The sequence below is a fragment of the Gavia stellata genome, chromosome 27, assembly GCF_030936135.1.
Source record: "Gavia stellata isolate bGavSte3 chromosome 27, bGavSte3.hap2, whole genome shotgun sequence".
Lineage (NCBI taxonomy): Eukaryota > Metazoa > Chordata > Aves > Gaviiformes > Gaviidae > Gavia > Gavia stellata.
The window spans coordinates 4,549,698-4,572,629 of NC_082620.1; the positions used below are offsets into that span (position 1 = coordinate 4,549,698).

General features: G+C 39.3%; 2 protein-coding genes across 4 annotated transcripts in view; both read right to left on the reverse strand.

Moving 5' to 3' along the window:
- The window catches only part of UBE4B (ubiquitination factor E4B), a 42,394-nt gene extending 29,965 nt beyond the window's left edge, over window positions 1-12,429 (reverse strand). For 2 of the 3 annotated variants that reach the window (XM_009814856.2, XM_009814855.2), the window contains exons 1-4: window positions 12,345-12,393; window positions 6,113-6,299; window positions 1,179-1,314; window positions 540-627 (exon numbers count right to left, since the gene is read on the reverse strand). In XM_009814856.2, the coding sequence (XP_009813158.2) occupies window positions 540-627; window positions 1,179-1,314; window positions 6,113-6,299; window positions 12,345-12,368 (435 nt within the window). In that variant the 5' untranslated portion in view covers window positions 12,369-12,393. Of the gene's footprint in view, window positions 1-539; window positions 628-1,178; window positions 1,315-6,112; window positions 6,300-12,344 lie in introns of all 3 variants that reach the window. The other variant, XM_059829848.1, reaches the window with a different exon arrangement.
- A 4,506-nt stretch (window positions 12,430-16,935) lies between these two features.
- Window positions 16,936-20,390, reverse strand: RBP7 (retinol binding protein 7). The gene is made up of 4 exons (XM_009808299.2): window positions 20,318-20,390; window positions 17,679-17,857; window positions 17,311-17,412; window positions 16,936-16,986 (listed from the first exon to the last, which is right to left on the reverse strand). Exons 1-4 carry the CDS (start codon window positions 20,388-20,390, stop codon window positions 16,936-16,938), a joined length of 405 nt encoding a protein of 134 aa, XP_009806601.1.
- Between the last annotated feature and the right edge of the window lie 2,542 nt (window positions 20,391-22,932).

The window sequence follows — 22,932 nt, forward strand, 5'->3', positions numbered from 1 at the left end:
AAATTTTTATGAGGAAATGCAGTGAAGAAATTGTTCACAGGTGACATCTGAAGGCAGTTCCATCCTCTCAAAAGCACGTATTCAAAATAATGGAGATAACTGAACTCATTGCAAGCTGAAGCTTTGCATCACTCCTCCATCCTAAATCCTTTGTTCCTGTTTCTATTCCATCATTTGGAATACTTACCACACACAGTTCTAGTAAAGAAATTTCTCAAAAAAAAAAAGTTGTCCCTTTTGAGAAAGAAGAGAATGCAAGGCAAGCCCCAGGAATATTACAGATTGCAAAGCTGCAGCCATGTAAGGCTATGTCAGTGAGGGAAAACACGATATAAGCCAAGTCTGAGGTGAAGTCTTCATAAAGTAAAGTTAACTTTTTACATAACAGAAGTATGCATTACACTGAAAACCAAAACCACAGCACCGTTAACTCCAAATTGCATAATCTGAGCAGGCTCTCCCATGAAATCTGAAGCTCGATGTTACAATTACATACATACGTAGTCTGGAAGAGAACAACCAGCATAAAACAGACTAACCTTATCCGTCAGACTCCTTTTCTCTCTGCGATCATTCTCATCGACCTCCATGTTTTCAATTCCCGAATCCACATCTACCTGGGACATACTGTGAGTGGAAATAAGAGAAGCAGCCCATTAATTTGTAGAAAACCACAGACAGTCCTCTGTAAGATGCTGACTGAAGGAACGTCACCTTAAGCAGAAGCAGCAGAGAAAAACCAATGCAACAGAACAGCCATATACACAAACAGCAATTAAAATCCCTGGTTGATAAATGCTTCTCAAATTACATTTATTTTGAATTCAAGAAACATAATACTAAATTTCTTCAGCAGGCAATACAAACTACACAGCTATCACATCCCATAACCTTTTCTTTTTTAAATAGAGTAGCTGAATTATCCCCACCAGACATGCTCATCACTTAATGTCTAAGATGATGCTTTGTCTTTTACCACTTTAGGCCAGGAATTCCCATTAAAACCAGACTAGAAAAAGTATTATAGTGGTCTAAACACTGTGTCATTTTTAAACTTTTAACCCTATTGCATTAACACGGCTGGAAGTGAGAAATGGCAGAATATTTTTCTGCGTAGAGTGGTTTTGATGATTAGCATTGCGCAATATTTGCTGGCTTACACAAGCTGCATTTTTTACCTTTTCTCACAGGAGACACTATCAATATCCATGCTCTGAGACCGAGAGAGAGACTGAGATTGTGTTTCAAGGCTGTTAGATGGAGAACTGCTGAGTGAACTCACTCCTTCGCTGCTCTGGCTTCGGTGGGCTACTCCTAGAGAAAAGGCACCACCAAGATTACTACTACAGAGATGAGAAGGCACTACACAATTATTTGGATGGAAAAGGAGAGGAAATACTGTTTTTCAATCCAGCTCTTAAGCATTCTTAGTAATGCATTAGGAAATAAATGTTAATAATATTCACATTTGACTATAGATAATTACATTTTCTACCTCCCTTTCCAGCAGCAATATAGGAATGCTTACCTGCATTACAACACAGAGAAAAAAGCTAAATTTGTATCCGTGAAGTGCTTAGAAATTCACTCCCATTAAAAAAAAGCACTAGCAAACTGACCTCTTATAGGATTGCTCTGTATACTACCTTAAGACTTTGTGAAAGCCCCTCTAAAGTCAGTCCTATCAAAATAGGACCTCACGCTGGGTCATTACAGTGGAGTTAACGTGGGTGAGGATACAGGACAAAACTGATGGAGTTCTGATAGTCTTCCCACAAAACCTCCCACAACTTAGTGTGAAATTATCGGTACTTTTCCTTCTCCACAAGAATAAAATAAGCATCCAAGAAGTCCTAAAAACACGTACTAAGTGCAACACCAGCAAATGGAAAGCAATATAAAGGCTTTGGAGCATGGCTGATGAGTGTCAGGATATGAACAGATGGATTCACTTTGCAATGAAGACTTCTTCAGAGAAGTGTTAGATACTAGCATGGTAGCAGTAAAGTTCTATGCGTAATTCCAAATAATCCAGAAAAAGCCTTGCATTCAATAACAATCTAAGTTGAGTAAGTTCTACAAATATCTAAATGGAGAGGGCTCTTAAGTGTAGACTGTTCCTAAAATTTGTGCCTAGTGACACTGCTTCAAGTCATGATTTATAATAAAATAGAATTAATTGCAAGCTGCAACTATAGTTTTATCAGTATCAGGTATTTGCATGTCAGTAAACAGACTCCGTGAAGGAGCAAGAAAAAAAGCATTATTCGTCTGACTGTTTAAAAAGAAAGCAGCAGTGAGTTTTAATCCTTTGGGTTCTTTCGCCTGCAGTTTACAAGACATTCCCCAAACAGTATTAGGTTACAGGTGAAAAGTGTAAAATCAGATTGACAACCTATTTTTAAATTCCAGCACTGGCTGTGTTTCAGTGTAACTACTGAAAAGCGCAAGCTTGTCCCACATTTACAGCGGCAACACATCCTGAAGTTAACAGTGGGGGCAGCAAAACAGAACAAATCAGGATTATGCTCTGTGACACAAGCTGTTTGTTTTCGAGTACCTTTCCCAAAGCTTTTCTAGGTCTTGAATCAATTCATTTTACAGGAACAAAACTGCAGAAGACAGAAAAATCCCATTTAGAAGACAGTTTGCTGAAGAACAACTAGATAGTCAGCATGGGAGGCAGGAAAAGTTGCTTCACTCTACTGCTTCAAAACTCCTGGTTTACTTCCCTGGGTATAAAACCAGGTTGTATTTAACTCCTTATATTAGGCTGGATATTAGCCAGTACCCAGAAAACACTCAGATCTTTAAATAAAAAGTGGAAAATATGCATGTGAGATACAATTAATTTGCATTTGTATTCAGAAAAAAATTAACAAGCAGATTGTCCAAACACCTATGTTCTATAACTGAAGACATGTAAAAGCACTCTAAGATATAGCAGGACAACATAGAATGGAACGCATATGTAACTTGCACCTATCACAAAATACTTGCTAAATGTAAATTTTACTCAGTTTTGTTCAAAGCTTCTATGCTTTGGTTAGTAATTTTAGGGCTGTAGCTGGGTATTATCATTCATTCATAAACAACATTTAAACAACATTCTTGAGCCCATTAGGTTTTCAATGTGAAAAGAACAATAGAGATAGGAACCGAGATCCTTCAAGAGAAGTTGTATTTCACTTAACCACCCACTGGCCAATATTAAATGTCTGCAAAAGATTTCACCCAGGAAGCAGGAAAATGTCAAGAAAAACTCCATTTCAGTTCTAAATGGCTATTTCCTCCAGTCCTAGAATTTTAGTGATACATACTACAGCTTTGACACTGAAAGTCTTTGCACAAGGCACAGGCCCAAAGCCCAGTACAGTTTCTCCACAAAATCAAGGATATAGAAGTATCAGGTATAGCATCTGAACTGAGCAAAATTGCCCAGGTCAATCAGGTTAAATAAAAGCAACTTTCAAAAGCAGAACTTCAATGACGTAGTTTCCCTAGAGGTAATACCCAGCAGGAATATGTCGTCCATGGCAGGGGAAGGGCTGACTTCAGAGTATGCCAGCGTGTTGCTGATTTAATATATCCCAGTTACAGCCTTGTTTTCCTTCCGTACTTCATCAATTACAAAGGGCAGTCTTCCTTGAGTCTCTCCTTTCTCCTCTTCCCAAAGAAAAAGGTAGCAAAGTCAGCAGATAAAGAGACCACAGCAACCACGGCTTACCAGGGTGAAGAAGCGCATTGTTCTACATTCCCTGGGGGTCTCACTCCCACTGCCAGGAAAATGTACTTTAACAGTTATACTGCAGCACTCATTAACAGGCCTCTTCAAACAAACTGTCCTACCTACCACCTTTTCACAACACATCTTCCAGAATTGACTTGCATCTGTACTTTTCTGGATCAGGTATACAATAAAATACCTGATACCCAAAGTCCCATTTTTTTCTTTTAAAAAAAAAAAAAAGGAAACACAACAGCATACAGAGACATGGAAAAATTATGAAGACCGCACACCCAGTATGTGTGGCTATCACTCATACACTGTTTTTAGGCTCTCCAAAATATTTGGAAAATACATACGAAGTAATGATCATATTTTCCATGAAATTGATGCGCAAGTCTGATCTTACCATGACATGCTACTTCTTATAAAAATGGATGCTTACAAGGACACTATTCTGCTGGGATTGCTCTCTGTATGTCCAAATGAATTAAAATCCTCTGCAGTCATTTTAGTCTACCGCTCAAAGGAACTCCTGCAAGCCACACAGCTGAGTCTTCATTTATGCTAAATACAGCAGATAATTAGTTGTGAACGTTTTTTTCCTGATCTATTCCCTGATTTAACCGTATCTTTTACTGTTCTCTGAAATAGACACGCATTATTAAATTGCTGCAATGAATGGCACTGTAGGTAGCCAACACTATATGGCTAGGTAACTTCTGTTTCTGGTCATCAGTCAATCTAGTCTGCATAGTCAGGTACTGTCCAGTGCAGATGGATGAATTCTTAAAACAGAAGTCTCTAAGGTCTTAGCTATCTGACCCCTTCAAACCATAATAAACCTGTCTGCCAGTACACGAACATGTCTACCTTCAGGTAGATGTTTCCAAATTCCCTGCTCTGTTGGCATTATCGTTCATATAGTTGTGCAGTAAGCTCGATCAGGACCTCACCTATTTGAAAACTAACCATTTATTTTTCCTGGGTTAGTTTTCACCTGGATTAAGTCCATGATCCACCTCACCACACAGTTGCAATGGACAGCAGAGGGAAAGGCAGCGAGAAACACTCCTTTCAGCAAGAGTCTGACCTAAGATGGATTAATATAGTCACGTAACCATAGGCTGAGTGAACACAGTAAGTGAACTCTGCACCGTTCTTAAAAAAAAGTCACCTTTCCTTCTGGGTTGCTGCCTATAATCATGAGGCCTATACAGAGTGTTCAATTCCACCTGCAATGAGCTTTTCTCAGGAACTGCTTTTGATAGCTTTTCTCTCTCCTGCTTTGGATACAAGGCAACAAAATAAGCAGGAAGGAGTCACTTCTAGGTATTTCAGACTAGCACTGTAATTAATTTAAAAGATTTAAGCTTGTAAGTTACTGTACTTGCCACAGGGAAAAACATAAAATTTCAGAAAGCAAATAGGTAAATAGAGAAAGAATTCAGTATGCTTATCAAGGAGCACTGGAAAAAAAAATATTTCTATCAAATTATTAGAAACCATATTGAAAACCTGTTTAAAACAATCCTGACATTTGTTTTAGGATTGGTTTTGTGAACCTCTTAGCTTAGTAACACAACATGCAAAACAATTGAAGTTTTCACATAAAGATCGCAACACTGGAAAACATGCCGATTTGTTGTGATTTCTAAGACAGTCAACTTGAAATCAAAAATATTTTTTTTTAGGTCAAAGGTGGTATTATATATAAGAATATTGTCTTCACCTCTCTGTAGAGCAACCCTCCCAACTTCCCATGCGTTCTGCATTTGCCTGATTTTAATAGATCAGGCATTATTTGTATCTTCTGAAATAAATACCATTTGTAAATACCCTACTTGTAATCATCCCAGTAAATAGTGAAATCAGCGAAGTAATACAAAGGAGAAAGCAAATACTTTATTCTTACGTTGACAATGCACAGTCACAGCCTACTATTTTTAATTGTGCCAAATGCTAGTAATTAAAGATCAAAAATGAACTTGGGACTGATTGCTAAAATGTACCTAGAAACCAATCAATAAAAACTGTGTTGCAAGACTGAAAAGGGTTTTTTTTTCCTGTCTCCTTGGCAGATTGGCTTTCTCTTCTGTAATATTAAATTGTATTACAGATTCTTCAAGCTTTGGTAACCTGTATTTTAAGTGCCATTAGTTTACTTATACCTGGAAAACAACTGAATCTAACCATCTATTATTTGGAAAATGAAAACAAAAAGTACCTTCATTCACCATTTTAGAACGTTTCTTTCTGAAAATTATTTTTAGTAACAGCAGAAATAACCCCAGTAACAGTATTCATGTTCTAAAGAGAAAGAGTTGCACAATAACTTTCAGTAGACACAGAATAATATTTTTTGTCACTAACATGCCAGCCTACCTGATGCACCGATTGGAGAGGTAGCTGGGGTCATGCTATGGACATTTAGGCCTAGACTATGGGATGGCCCCGGGGCTGGTGCTACTACAGGTGGCCCAGGCGGGCTCTCTCTCTGTGGTGACGTAAGTGGCGTTGTAGGCTGGGAAGATGGTCCACCTGCCAACCGAGCAAGGCGCCTTCGACGAATCTGCACAAAGGAAATAAAATAACAGCAAATAAGGACGTTCGTTTGCACGTACACATGCACAGGCACCCCACGGTTGCCCTTTGGCCCTCCTACAAGGCAGGGGTATTCACTGCTGTGAAACTGCAAATACAGAAGATTTACTTGATAACCTGCTAAATGGAGCTGAGTCTTCCTGCCCCTTCTCTGTTCTGTGTGACAATACTAAAATACCCTTGATGTTTACATTTTAAGTATGTATTTGCTGCCTTGGAAAGCCATTTGCACTGGAGAATACTGTGTTTCTCCCTCAAATGGTTGTGTAAGACAAGTTGAACATTTACTGCTCAGCAATTTCAAAACCTGTAACACTCCTCCCCATTTATTTTGGCATTTGATGAAACAAACTGCACTAATCTGATAAAAGGGACAACATGAACATGACCTTTGCCTTAATTTCACACCACACGATACTAATAAAAACATCCATGCTAAAAAAGATGCAGTTGAAAGTTATTAAAGATGACCGCAGTCTAAGCTAATATGAAACAACCTGCAACACTAAAAATATACAGCTCATCTGCTGGACAGAAGCACCTTGAGAAGTAAAGACAGACAGTAAATAACATCCCCTCATCACCTAGAGACATTCCACCACACCGAATTTAAAAAACAGTTTTTGCACATTACTGCTAAGACAGAGGCATCTGCCTTCAAAATCCAACTTCAGAATACTGTTATGAACCTATTTATTAAAATTAGTATGCAACTGCATAACAGTAATATTATACATGAGAAATAGACAAAATAAGATTTATAAAACTCAAATTATAAGTACTTCAAGTGAAACTTGAAGCATAAGTGAAAAAGAGAAAAGAAATTATTATCACGGGCTGCCTCAGAGGATGTGTTCCTAAAGCTTACACCTTCAGCTCGAAATAGGCCCAGCACAAAATAAAAGTATCATATTTGAGGGTGCCCACTCCCTGCAAAAATAAGCAATTCATGTTATTCCCTCTTTGTATTATAATACTCAAGCATTGCATGCAATGTATCAGTTTTCATTTCTGCTCATAATCCTGAAGAACTGCCAAGCAAGTGAAGGAGTGAACAAAAGATGCGTGTCAAGTCAATGCCTATGTTACATTACTGTCATCATCTAACGGCCTGGGAAACCCACCCCAACAGGAAGGGGAACAGATCAAATTAAATCAGACTTCCAAAACTGTGGGAAAATAGAGTCTGGAACGACATCTCCCTCCATGACAGGTGTCACCACATGATCATGGAAGGCAGCTAGAAATGAAATTCCTTTTCTTGTTTGTTTGTTCTTAAGACACAAAAAAAATGATTAGGATGTCTTAATCCCTCCTCCTTGTCAAGCAAAATAGGGGAGCTTATTGCATAAATAAATTGTTCAGCTCTGCCACAGGCAGAAGCTGTACCTATTAGAGTTTCTAAAAAACTATTTAAAAATACATTATTTTTTTTCCACTTCTCTCTTACATCTTAATTTTTCAGCTGTTTATCTGAAAAAAATACAGAACTACCTCACCCCTCAGAGGCATACCTGAGAAAACATCACCTACACACCCCCATATCCGTTTTCCCTATTGCTGAATCCAAATGAAGTGTTCATCACTCACAAAGCTGTACCAAAATTATTATTAGTAAAACAACCTAGCTGAATTGAAATCCGTTTGAATTAGGGGGTTGAATTGAAGTTTTAAAAGCTGTTTCCTTACCGTTCAACTGATCTGTAACCATGTTTTTCAGATAAAGGAATGGCAGGGAGGAATGTAGAAATAATAAAAAAAATACAAATATACACACAAACAGCCTATATATGCAGAAGTGGCTGAGGAAGAAAGATGAAGATTAATTATGTAAAAAGTGAGAAAAATAAATGTGATGTGAAGCTTTTCCACAACTGTTCATATTCATTCTTGCTAGCTAGTTCCAAACCTGATGTTAGGAAGGAAATATGTGACGAGAAAAAGGCATAGATAATAATCAATATATTTATCCATTTATTCTCAAATACAATCAAACGTTGATTGCTCAAACAAGGTCATATCCCTCACAAGGTATGATTTGCACAAAACCTCTCTTCATCGTCTCCCAGTTTCACGCAGATAACTGAGGTCACTTCACAGAATCACTAAGGTTGGAAAAGACCTGTAAGATCATCAAGTCCACTCAGCATTCCTTCACCTACAGTGCTAGGCTAGATCAATGCTGAGGCTACATCAAAACCAGCTGCAGTCATCGCTGTTGAAACAGGAAGACACTAAGACAAACTTTCTGCCTTGTATTTGTCACTCTTACTCCATCAGCCACGCATCTTTCTTACGGACCAATCCCCCAGACTGTAATCTGCCCTGAAAAAAATTCTGAAAAGGGCACGGAACAAAATCTGCACAGACACCGAGCTGCTTTTACATAAGATGTTGCAATTAAAACCAATGTAAGATCTTTCCCTGCCCCTTTAAGGATGATAGGCAAACTATACTTATCTTCCTTACTGCTGAACAAATTAAAATATAAATAAACTCTGAATATTTTTTCCACTGAAAGAGACAGCTTTCGTAACTGAGGGTACATTTAGCGATTGTTAAAGGACCATATTTGGTTCTTAGATACCCTGAGCTGCCATATTTCTCTAGGTTTACATAGGAGGTTTTAAGTAAGAAAGGAAAAAGGGGAGAAACAAGGACATGATACGAGAAAGGCAAAGGTGCAGGCTGAAAGAGAAGTTTGAGAATAGAGCATAAAACTGGTGCACACATTCTATCCAGTTAATTCCCTGGTGCCTTAAGACTAAACAGCATCAAGACAAAGGAAGTAAAATAGGCTTTATGCTCAGGGCACAACATGGGGACTCAGAAGACGCAGCTGGTTTGCACAATACTAGGCACAAATGAGACCCCAACCTGTTGCCTTCAGGTAACACAAATAACATATGTTAAAATTGTGAGAGTTCAAAGTGACCTGTTCTTATTTCAGGCTGAATGACTGTCCAAATTACCATGAAGAAACACATAGCTGGGGTTTTTTTAAATATTTTCTTAGGGAAGTTTAGGGTACCTCAATAATACCCAACCCTTGATTTCAACAATAAGCACTTGCAAGAGTGACATATGACAAAGCTGTTATGTATCATTATATTACCTAACAGTGACAAGTTATTTGGTACTTATTATTACATAGCCTATGGAACAAACGATGCCCATCTTCCCTACAGAGCACAACTCCTTAATATAGAGTTTAAAAGCTTAAATAAAAAAAAAAATCTAAGTGGTCGAATGGAAAAAGCACATTATTTTTTAATTAGTACAGTTTTTGCTGGACACATCTGAACTATGTCTTTGAATAGCTTTCAGAAATACATTTTTGACCTTACTGGACTTCTTAAAAGCTCTTAGCTGGATACACTACAACAAACAATGTAAAAATAGCACCCTGTTAAAGACAGTTAACTGATAATTTGATTACACAGCAGACCAATAAAGATACAACCAGGAAGACTGGTCCCTCAGGCTCACACACTCTGTTAAAAAAAAAGTCTGTATCAACATCTGCTTTAGTGGCAACTGCTTAGTGAGACTCCAAGGATTTTTTTTTTATTCTACCATAATTATAGAACAGTTCCAAATCTCTATAATAAAGGGTAATTTGAATGGATAGCTTTATTTTTCTTATATTCATTAGAGCATGTTAAATTGGTTTAAGAAAAGCTTCATTTTTCTGGTGACACTGGTCATGTTCTGTGCTCAGAAAACACTACTCTAAAGTACTCAAAATCATGCAAATGTTAAAAGATGCTAAGTTAACATCATTCTTTCCACTTTATGCCACATTTGGCTTGATTCTGCTTTTTCGTATGCAGTCCCTATGCTCATCTTGTGCTATCTATCACTCGTGCTAAAATTCACACACTAAAAACGAATGTTCTTTTCTCCCCTCCTAAAGATTTTAGTATGGTCGGTAGTGAATGACAACATCTAGTACTTTGTTAAAGTAAACATTGAGAAAATTTCAGGGCAAGACACTGTTCACAGCAGTGGAAAATACCTTCCTGGAGCTAAAATGTATCCTATAATCCCAAAGCCATTATCAGTTGTATCTGTCTGTCTTCTTTTTAAGTTACAATCTGTTCATTTTATACTTCATTATGGTTCGATACAAGAAGATAATCTAATCTACAAGAGGCTTGCAATTAATTTCAACTTCAGTTAAGTGGGTTTTTTGCCTTCAGTCACCACCAGATAAAAAGTCTGAATCAGACAGAAGCCACATATAACGTATTTTAGAAGGCTATTTTTCCATACAGTCCACCTCTGATCCAGGGTCCACTGCGTCAAGTAACAGTAAAGTGGAGATGTGGAGGAATATTAAAATAGACTTGGCTGTGACTTTTCAATGAGAGGTCCATTAACAACAAAGAGTGACAGCGTGACTCTTAAAACGATACAAGATTAAGCTTTTCTCAAGCAATCACCTAGAAGACGAGTCAGCTTTGGTCCTAGCTGAACTGTACTAGAAAGACATGGAAAAACTTGAGTCACTTGAGACAAACATTTTGCCAGAAAAGGTAGATGAGTCCCTACTGGAGAACTCGTTTTCTGCAGCCTCAGTTCCACAATGCAGTGTTTCTGATGATGTCATAATTTGCTGAAGCAGTGACACAAACAAGCTTACATAGATTAAATAATTTTGAAATTAATCATAAACCACCTCATACTCAAATGCAGTTTAACAATCAGAAGAATTGCATGTAAACAAAGTACTCATGAAATAAACCTATAAATTTGGAGATCCCTTTTCACAGTAGAAATCACAACACTAGCATCCTATCCCACTCTCCCTGACATCAGGATCGTACTCCTTTTCACAACGCTTCCATAGAGTATGAGGACCTTCATCAAGTAAATAGCATGAAGTATTTCCTCTTAGTTCCTGCTGCAACATAGTACAATTGCTAAATCATGATGTACAATGTCATCAAAACCATCTTAACTTTTTGGAATACAATCTGAGTGACAACAGCAGCCACGTTGCTCTACAATCCTGCCATAAGATATGGTACAGAACAAAAATTACTTCTTTTGATCCTCCCTGGAGTATAAGCACAGCAATGAGCCTATACTGCAGCTGGTCCAATACAATACGCTTTATACGTATGCAATACACTTTAACATGAAAATATTATTTTAAAAAGATGAGGGAGGATTTGAAGTTGTACGTGATTTCGACATTACACTGGGACAGTGGGAAAATCCCTAAATCCTGATCAGTACCATGACAGAATACATTTGAGAGTCCTCCAATATACGAGCAAAACATAAGACCTTAGTCTATATTTAAAGAAAAAAAAAAAAGTAAAACACCACTATTTAGAAGGAAGAAACAGGAAACAGTTCACATTTTTCCATGTCAGATGTTTGTCAATCGCAACATAACACCTATAACTCTTAAGTGAAAGAACAAGAGGTTGAATTAAAAAAAAAAAAAAGAAAAGTAAATCAAAGGAAGCATCGGAAAACTGGCAAGCCTGTTTTAAACTGTTTCAAGATGAAATGATGTTAAATGTAAGACCACACACACACCCCCCCTTGCTTCTCAGCAAAGAGCCTGAGGAAACAAGATTTTAAGTGTTTCACTATGCTAAAAAGTAGTTGGGTTTTTTTTTCTTAAATCACACATACAGAGAGCCCATAAAACACACACAGAGAGCACATAAAATGACTAGCGTTGAACATCGACAAGAGACATCCTCCAGACAAAGACTACCTGGCAGATGGAAGCAGAGAATAAACAATTAACCAGGAGAGAAGCAATTCAACCCCATCGACCAGCCAGGGGGTCGCAGGTCAGGGACAGCACGGAGAAAGGAGGCACACGAAAAACACCGAGCACAGGCACCGGGCGAAGGCAGAGCGCCTCAGCAACGCTCCTTCCCACATACAGCTTTCACCGTGGGGTCAGGAGGAGGGCCCAGGAACAGCCCGGCGCCCTCTCCCCGCGGGGCCCGGCCGCCCCCTCAGGCCCCAGGCCCCGCAGACTCACCTCATCCGCGCTCAGCTCCTCCATCGCCTTCCTCTTAATGGTGAACGGAGGGAGGGCGCTTTCCTCCGCCCCGCCGAGGGGCAGCTCCGAGGAAGCGCTCTCCTGCCGCCTCTGCCCCCCGGGGCGCCTCACAAGGGCATCTCCGGGGCGGCCGCGCCGCGCCTCGCCCGCCGGCAGCCGGCCCCGCCGCCGCCCCCGGCCCGCTCCCCGCCGCCCGTCCGCGCCTCAGCTGCCGCCGCGCCCCGCCGCGGTCCACGGGGGAGCCGCCCCCCGGCTGACCCAACCCGCCCGCGCCCCTCAGCCTTGGCCCCCGCCCGCACCGCGGCCCCTGCCCCGCGCAGAGATTATTCATCAAAACAAGAGGGCGGCGGCGGCCATCTTGGGGCGGGATCACGTGAGACCGCCCGGCGCCGCGGAGGGAGCCGGGCATGCCGGGCCCCGCGCTGCGCCGACCAATGGCAGCGCTGGGAGGCGGGGCGCGGCGCGGCGCGCGGGAGGGGCGGGGCCCAGCGGCTCGTCGTGGCGGCGCGGGAGGGGCGGCCCGCGCGCGCCATGGCAACGGGGGCGAGAGCGGTGCTGAGGGGAGGCGGCCCTGAGGGGCGGGAGAGGGGCGGGAGGCCGGGAGGGGGGCCCGGGGCAGGGGGGAAGGCGGGCTGGGGAGCGGGTCGGTGAGGGGCGGGGAGAAGGGCGGGAAGGAGGGAGCTGCCCGCCCGCAGGCGCCTCGCCGCTTGCCCGGAGGCGGGAGCAGCCCCGCAGGTACGGACGTGGGGATCCAGGCGGGGGTTGGGCTACGAAGTCGTCCCGTTTTAATGGGTCCATACGCGCTCCGCTCCTTTACGGTGTTAGCCCACTTCTCAGTGACGAATGATTGATATTCTACAGCCTTTTTGTCCAATTATTACAATCTGTGTAACATACCAAGGGAAAAGGAGAGCACTAAGCCCCCACTGAGTACTGGGCCTTAGCCCTTTCTAAGTGTACTTTGAACCTGAAGTATTTTCTTCCTTTCTTGTGTAAAAACACAAAGTTTTCCACACCTAGTTCTTTCATGATACCACAAAATGATATTTTTGCGAAAGATAGCCATCTTTTCCTCCTCTTTTCCCTCACCCTCAAAGTAAAACTCCATCTGGAGAACAAACCAGCCAGGGTCTGTGTGGACCTTAAGTGAGTTGGACGTTCACTTCCAGCTCCGCTTGTTTGGTCGGTTATACTACACGTAGGTGAAAAAAGGATTTTGAGAAGTTGCTCTTTTGGAACAGGACAAAAAAAAATGGGAGTTGCATCAGCAGATTTTTGCCCCAGGATGAACAGTCACTAGTAATAAGATCTTAATAGACAGCTATGCACAGTGCAGCGTAGTTTGACTCAGCGAGTGAAAGAATCCCATAAAAGGAGGACAACAGGATGTTTTTAAGATGGAATCAAATTGGTCTGTATGAACAAGGGATAGAATTAAGACATATTTCCATAAGCACTGCAAATAATTATAAAGCAATAAAATTGAACAGGGTTTTTTTAATGCATATATGAGGCAGATATGGTATTTGGTCTTCTATTTCAGTATGCATTTTCCTTAACGTACTGTATTGATTTAAAGGTGTTCGAACAAAACCAATGTTTTTGATTACTTAAGGTGCCCAGAATGGGAAACAAATTATTTTGTAAATAATTGGATCATAAAATATATTGCCAGTCTTTTGTAGAACATATGCATATTGTTACCTTTGATTTTTAGATGATGCTTCATTTTGTGTTTCTTTATCTTCTTTGGATTATGCTTCATTTTGTTGGAGGTTTTTTTCCAATGGAGTTGGGGCTATAATCCAAAGCACGGGCTTTTACGTGATTTCGCTTGCTGGTTTGTTCTTACGCTAAACTGTTGGTTTATTCCATATTATATAGTCATTGCACAGAACAGTATGCAAGAAAATTAGTAGGGGACTACACACAGATTTATGCCTTAAAAGCTTTTGAGTATAAACTAGTAACCTTAAAGGTATTTCTGACGGTGTCAAGGAAGAGAGTTACGTGCTCTGTTTAAAAGTAGTCTGTACAAGTCTGTCACTAAAACCAACTTTTAGAAACAATAATAGCAAAGTACCTTCAGTGATACAACTCCTTACCTTTTTATTTATCACTTGTATAACTTTTTTCATATCATCATTAGAGAAAGTGTTCTAGAGACTGTGAATCCTGGCTGTTCTTTTGGTTCTCCATTGTCTATTTTGATTGTAGAATCCAGAAGGCAACACATTTCTGTTCACCTATCTATAAAGTACTCTCACATGCAGCTGGTGTACCTTAAAATCATTACAGTGTGCACGGTCAGCAGTTGCACTAAAAAACTCGGAGGATGGTTGATGAAAAAGTTTCACCATCAAAGCAATAGCATAAGATAATTGAAGTTGTCTGAAACACCTTTGAATAAAACCCTCCAAGTGCTTCTCTGGGGAGTTTTGTTCTTGTCCTTCAGTTCTGTAGTTCAAGTGCATATCTTCTTGGCAAAGAAGAACATGTGACTGCTCCCTTTCTTTTTATCACCTTGCATTTCAAGACGTTTGACTTGTATTTTGAGAAAGCACATGAATTGGTTAGCATATAAATGTCACTGTAGTAGCTTCTCTCATCCTCAAGATCTCCAAAGCATCCTCAAGCGAGTTCTGCATAGCATTACTGCTTTCAAATCAGCAATTTGAAGTAGGAAGGTAACAATAAGAAAAGCAATATTACTGCTGATAATAACTCTTCTATATTTCTAACAGTAAGGACTTCCTAATAGCAGCCTTACTTGCCCAGAGAAGTTGTGGATGGGGCTTTGAGCAACCTAGTCTAATGGAAGGTGTCCCTGCCCATGACAGGCGGGGTTGGAACTAGATGATCTTTAAGGTCCTTTAAAACCTAAACCATTCTATGATTCTATGAATTATTACTCTTCTAGTCATACAGGTCTCTAAGGTTGCATTTTTCTGATTTCTACTTGAAGTCTCTCTTTGTACTAACAGAGTGCTTAAGGTTATCACTGCCTTTCTGTATTGCTTCTCATGCGTATCTTCTTGGAGTGCACAGCTTAAAAGTTGTGGGGTTTAGGAGTATCTGCAATATTTAACACTTGCAATACTGCTGTTAGGAACCCCTTAATTTAAGTAAAGATGTTTACGTTCCCGAAGTGCCATCTAGTGGAATAGCTCAGCCTGCCTGCCTGGCTGTTCCTGTCTATTGGGGTAGATGTGACAGTAGGTTTGCTGCATGAATTTGTTATTTATATTAGAGTAACTTATATTAGAGTAACATGGTAACAGTAATTTTGCTTTCAAATAAATGAAAGTTACCCAGTTCCAGGAGGAGGACACTGTCAGGATCCATGGAATAAACACCAAGCATTTTACTGCTGGTCCCTCAAATTTCCCTGACTGTCTAAGACGACTAGTTCTTCATCTTTTGGGAACTAGCTTAAATTTATGTAGTCTTCTAGTAACTATATGGGGGGGATTCAATCTAACAAAAAGTCCTCCAAGCTTCAACAGATTTTTGTCTGCCTCAGGTGGTAGCTTTAAGAATTCTGAACTGACAAGTAGCAGAAAGGTAGTGTTACTTATGTTTTGAAATGTCAGGTATTACTTTAGAATTTTTTTGCATAGAAAGTAGTTAAGTTATAAGCTTAAGCTAGATTTAATCAAACTCTTTTCTTTTTCCACTAGTGATAAGATCCCTGCAATGTTACTGTTACCAACAATATGCAGCAACTCATTTCACATCTAACTACCAAGTTGATCTGACCACTTATATGTGTTTATACAAGGCAGAATAAAACCTACTTCTCTATGCAAGATTACACAAGGTCAAAAAGAAAAACATCTAACCGAATTGAACAGATGTATGCAAACAAATTTTAACTAAAGAAGCATTGTTTTCACTCTGTATATGTACTGATAAAGTTCAATTATTTTGCAGACTGGAATCTACATGGATTACTCAGACCTATCTCCATTGTTCTGGGATTTGATCACAGGCTGGTTTCCTCTGGTAAGCTGAATTTAATTATTCTGAGAACAAAACAGCTATGGTGCAATATAGGACCTTACATTACACATTTAAGATACAAGCAAGTGGAGTAACTACTACTCTGCATCTTAAAGAGAAGTATTTTGAATAATCTGTATTCTTTGTTGTCTGCTTCCTTTGCTGTTATCTTCGCTTCTCTACCATCCTTGCCCCTCTGTTTTGTTTGATGTTGGTATGCCCCTTTAGAATAGGCAGTTTTTCTTGTTTTGATTTAGACTGTTAGTTAATTAGAGACCCAAGCCATATCACTTATGTTTTGGTGTTTTGTTCCGCCCCCCCCCCCCCCCTCCAAAAACACATTCAGAAGTCTGGTACTTAAGATCGGTTTGGTTTTGGGCATTTATTAGCAAAAATCAAATCTTTAACACTGGCAACAGCAGACTTTATTTCCTGAGCCAGAAACATCAGACCATTTAGGTTAATAGGTACAAGGAATCAGTTCTTGTCCATACAGCCATCACTGGACGTGAGGATGCATAGTCTCCTGTACATAGCTGTCTCTCCACATAGGAACCAGTACAAATATTCAAGCTCTCTTGAAGACCTGTTTACATACTTGATTCTCACAACGAAGCTCCTACAAAAAAACCCGAACAAGAATATAGATGTATATAGTAATCCAAAGAACTGCTTCTAAAAGTAAACACAGATCCTTTGCCATGACTGACCACCACTCTGCTGCCATGCTAATAAGCTATGCTTAACATTCCGAATTTAACTATGCAAGACAGTGAAACAATTAAGTTGTTCCAACTAAACTAAAATCAAAGCAGAATGTGCTCCCTGTGTACCATCCATTACAAATACTACAGAGCTAGAAGACTTGTGCACATCATGACCACATTATATATCTTATTTTTGTCATACAGAGACAGAACTAGTAGAAATCTGAAGTAAATACCAGGTGGAGGTCATCTCCTTCAAGCCAGTGAGTCCAGCCCCTGTTCTTCTTCTCACCAGTCTGGACACAGACAAGTTTGTCATTTTCCCAGGTAACTAGGCTCTGTGGAAGAGGAAACAAAAAAAGTGTTTCTGTATGTTTTTGTCTCAGTTCTGCAATATACTCATAGACAGTGTCCTTTTTTCCTGGATAAAAGGGGACCTAAATACTGCTCCTGCGGGAAAGTGAAACTCCTTGTCTCTAACTCAGGCTTCTGCCTCTGCCTTGCATTACAAATAGTATTCTTGAAACAATTTCAGTTCAAGTAGCTGGATTGATCACAACATCTTAATTTTGTCACAGCCTCTTGATTTTATATATTGTCTTACCTTGCATTTTCTGTTATCCAGGCCTTTATTATCTTCTTCAAACTCTTCTCCAATTTTGAATTGAAGCAAATAATCTCTGAATGTGCTTGTGGTATGGATATAAAATGAATCGCCATCTTGTTTGATCACTTTCTGAGGCTTCAGCATTTTTGCTATCTTGCGTGTTGCAAAGTCAATACCTTGGGAAGGAGGCAAAAAGGTCAGAGTTGTATTTATCACCAGCCCTTCTGACAGTAAGGACTTCCCTTAATTACTGCTAGAAGCATTTCTTGGATAGTTTGACCTTACTGCTATGCAAGGTTTTGTTGTTTGTATTATTGGGGGTTTTTTTTGTTTGTTTAAAGCTGTATGTTACACAGATCAAGTCATGTTCCTGTATATTTTACTCTTCAGAAACCAGTTTACTCAATTGTTGCACAATTCCTATGCAAGAAATCTAGGACTTTGATTCAGAAGAGTCCTTTTAGGAGTCAGGGAGAATTGGTTTCCCCCACACAGACACACGAAGCTTGGTCTCAGACTTACCCCCTGCTTAGCTAGAGGGAATAGTTAATGCCTATTCTCATCCTTTGTCAGAGGAAAGGCATTATGTGAATTAACAAATCATCTTTGTACCCTATACCTTAAATAGGGTAAAATGAAGGGCAGTCCTAAAATGAATTTCACAGGCTTGTTTTCAGGACCTGCCACTTGCTATTAACATTTTTTAAGTGCAACTACAAAACGTCACACTTGTCAAAAGATTACCTGGTTATCTATAACGATAATTATAGATAACCTTTAACAGAATCCTGATGTTCTCAGTAATGCTGAGCTTAAAGCAGTGCTTCTAGAGTTTGTTCTATTTCTCTAGTGAACATTTGTTTCTTTAGAGGAACAGGCCATCTAGTTGGCAGGCAACTGAATTACATTGCATCCCAATAGCATGCTCAGAGTGGGTTTTCAGGAAGGGGGACAGGTAAAATGGGGGGGCTGTGCCTTAATTTAGTTGTTTTCATCACTAGATTAAAAGTGTCATTTTATAGGACCAGTAGAAGTTTCTCCCTTTATGCAGGCTGGGGTTGTGATCTTCTTGACAGGGTGTGTTCAGCTACCATGTGTTGAAGCATATGGCTCATTATGCAGTCTGTGTTTGAAGTGGGACTTCATTAGTGTATGCATTACAGAAGTGCCAGAATCTGTCAGTCATATTTTTACATGGTTACCAGTTTATTTTAGCATAGAGGGGTTTGAATTCAGTACTGGCAATAGCCATACCCATTAAGCCTAACATGGTTATAAGACTGTATAAATACAAGCTACTTACAAATCTATTCTTTAAAGGTAGATACTGAATTGAAGGAAAGGCTAGGCTTGGAATAGCCATGTCCTTATATGAAACCCTGTAGTTACTCAGCTGATCAGATACTAGCTTCCTCTACTTACCCTGGCAGAAGAGTTTTTTCATTCTAGCTCTACAATATTGACTTCAGTCCTTGTTTTGTTCAGCATACTAGCAATCAAGCAGGACTAATTAAAGATCAGTTGTAAGTCATCAACAGGATTCTTTGCCTTTACTTTTAAGTAAGTTCCCCCAATTACATGCTGAGAACAAACTGCATTTTTCACAAGATTGTTAGTTATGTTTTATTTAAAAAGCCCTTTACTTAGCTGGACAATGTTTATTATCAAGGAACAGACAGAATCTCTATTCCATTTGAAGACATTAACACATTAAGAGTATATTACTTAGTATTCAAACTGAGGAATAAATTCTCATTATGGGAGCACCCTTTCCTTTTTTTCTAACTGGTAACACAGCAGGCTAGGAAACAGAGAGGAGTTCTTTCACCATGTTAAAGATACCAACAAAACAATTTAAGTAGGTCACCCAGCATAGATACAGCCAGAAAATAGATTTAATTCTAGTTATGGATGCAATAACCAACAAGGGACGCTGCTGGTCATCAATTTACACAAGTCAAAAAACCAGAAAGGAGTGGGAGATGCAGGGAGAAGAGAAGGCAGCACACAAGGTTGCCTGCTCTCACAGTCTGTAATGAGCTTTGTACAAGAAAGCTAATAAAGTACTGAGAACTTTCTTAGTTCCCCCTTAAAGCACCGTTAATCACTCTCTCTAAAAGAGCTGAGCAAGGTAAAAGGTTAGCTTCAAGCACTCCAGAAAAGGGACAGAGAGACTTACCAACAAGTCACAATAACAAGAGAAGTATTTTGTAAGCGGTTTAAAGATAAATGACACCAAGTTAAAAAACTCCCTGGAAGTGGCAAATACCCAAGCACTTTCCATTGTTATTTAACATTTAATTAACCCTAGACATAGATTCTGTAAGTTTGTGCTCAAAAGCAAGAGAAATTGAGTGGACAAAGCAAACACTTCCCTGTCTCTGATGAAAGTTCTACAAAAATTCTACTTTTAACAACTACTAGTCTGAGACATTCTTGAAAGCTGCAAGGACACTTGGGTGACAGGCTAAAGTATAATTAATGCTGTCTGTTTATCAATAAACTAAGATACTTCCATTTTTTTAGAGAAAAAAGCTTCAACAATATCTAGGTTTTAGAAGAACTCAGACTCTTAAAATTCAGGAGGACCCTTATGGGGGAAGAGAGGAAGGATAGAATCAGGTTTTTTCACCTACCTAAGGCCACCATATAACCTTCAAAGTTGTCATTGCTGATAAGGTTCCAGGTTCCACTGAAATCCACAGGCATTGCCAGACTGTGGAAAGAAGATATAGTCAACCTCTGACCAAAAAGCAAAAATGAAGAAACAGTTTTCCAACCATGCCTTATATAAGGAAGACTGTGGGTGGGATTACATCCGAGAGCCTTTCTGATGGAGGGGAAGGGTACTATTGCTGAGCCAATAGGTGAGAGGGTATTTGTAGATCAGCTTCAGCTGCATTGGAGGGAAAAGTTCACAGTTTCTGAAATCTTTGTGTGGAGCAAATGTTAATAGCCCAAGAGTCGCAATGCAAACCAAAAAGTGGTTTAAACCATTTGTGTCCATCTTGTATACTTTAAGGGGAATCATGGACAGATTTTGTCACTAGTAAAATTCCCTGCATGTATATTAGATCTGTGGCTTTATAGTCTGAAATCTACATATTTGTTGAAACGGTGATCTACCCACTGTAAATATATGCTATATTTGAACAGACAGGGATTGACTGTTAAACTGTGGATGGTATAATATCAGCAAATTTTAAAGCAGTACCTATGACACAGTAATAGAGATAAGTATTACAACTTGTTGGTTTATGTCTGGAGTGAATAGCAGGAAGCATCGTTGTCTAGTGGTTATAACAGAAAAGTGAAAGACAAATCTTGTTATGTATGTTATTCTCTAATGTGACTCTCAATGCAGCTCTACTGTGCTACAGTTTACCTATTTATGTTCTGGTTTCTTCAATGCTTTTAGTTATATCCTAGTTAAATGAACATACATATACAAAATTCTTTATTTTCTCAGATGCCTTACCAGCCCGAAAGTTTGTGTAACAGTTAGACATGAGGCAGCATATCCAGAGGCCTGAGCTCTGTTCCCAGTTCTGCAGCTCTGTATTTATCAGTTTTCCTAGATGGGAAAGAGGACGAATACCTTAAGTGATGACCCAGCAATGTATTTTGAAAAGTGAATAAAGAATGCTTGACTTTGAAGAGAAAGGATATATAAGGAATTTAGAAGTGAGATTTTACTTCCTTCAGAAGATACATAATTCTCCAATCTCTTGCAGTTCCTCCATCTGTGGTTGCTTTGCAAACTGTATGCCTTATTGGTACAATTTACCAAGTGAGAAATACGAATTTAATAATCCTGAACAACTAGGCACTCTGGAATTGCTAAGTACAGGGGAGATAGATAACTTCGTACCTCAGTTTCCTCATCGGTAAAATGCGGAAAATAATAATTCCCAAAGTCACACGTATGTTTTGAGCATTAGCTTAATCCCACACTTTAAATGGTGAGATGGGACAGTAATAAGTAGCACAATGAAGGCTACATTAAAAGAAAAACCCAGAATTCATGGGCAAGGGAAATCTTAACTGTGTTGCTACCATAGTAAAAAGGGAATTTAGTATTCTGAATCTTGAGTGAGGACAGTCACCTATAGCTACTACATTTATCTATTTACTAACTTGGGTTAGGCTGAATAAGAAGATAATATTTTGCAGAGAAAATTAAGTTTCCCTGAACTTTAGCTACATTTTTGGAGCTGACAGTTTGACCTATATGACTCACAGAATCATGCGAGTAGGAAATTAGAACGTCAAAGCTTGTTTCCTGTTTGCAGATGGGTATTGTTCTCTAACCTATACTAAACCAGGAATGGCACAGAGAAATGCAAATTAATGTTTCCCCTGGACTGAAATAGTAACATTTCACCCATAATTTGTTATTACAAGGTTATGATAGTAAAGCACTGTTGCAATACTACTGACTCTTCCAAGTAAAGTCAGTACTTCCATAAGTCCTGTGTAAAAGCCTGGATGTAACATTTTAGTTGAAAATTAAGATTATGCAGATTGTCTGGGATGTAGTGCTTCTTTCTGTAAATCATTACTTAATCTCAAACTAAGACTTACAAAGGGTACTAGGGTTACTATTTCAAGGCTCAGCCAAAGAATTGCCTATGGAACTTTTTCTAAGAACTGCCTAGTGCCCTGGCCACATCCTGTGATGGTTTCTTTCTTTCTCCCTTACAAATTCCTGATTTTCTTTTTGTGGAAATAATTTTTTTTCCATTTCCATCTTAATTACTGTGCAGCATTGAGCATCTAACACATTCCATTAAAGATGTGGCCTCATTACAGAAGTAAATAAAGTGGTTCCTGCTGCTGTTGCAGTATTTATAAAATATTTTGAGTCTGAATTGCATGTGTGGTGTAAAGGCCCTGTGTTCTCTTAATAGAACAAAACCAAACACAGTGATGTAAAAAAAAAGCCTCATTTTTGCTTGTAGAACATCTGTGAATGCATTATAACTCTCTTATAAAGAAGTTCAGTGAACTGCATTATTCACAAACCTTGCATTTTCAAGTACATAGATTCTCTGTTAGATCTAGTCCACTCTTGAAAGTTATACCTAGTATTTTTGAATAGGTCACATCACTGACTATGATGCTGATATTTATAACTGATTGGAACGGTAGATTGTCAGTGTGCGCTTACTTCTAGTGCTGTAACAGGCAGGTTTCTGGATCCCACTAGTAAAACAAAAGATCCATATTTGGTAGTCAGTGTAATTTTTGA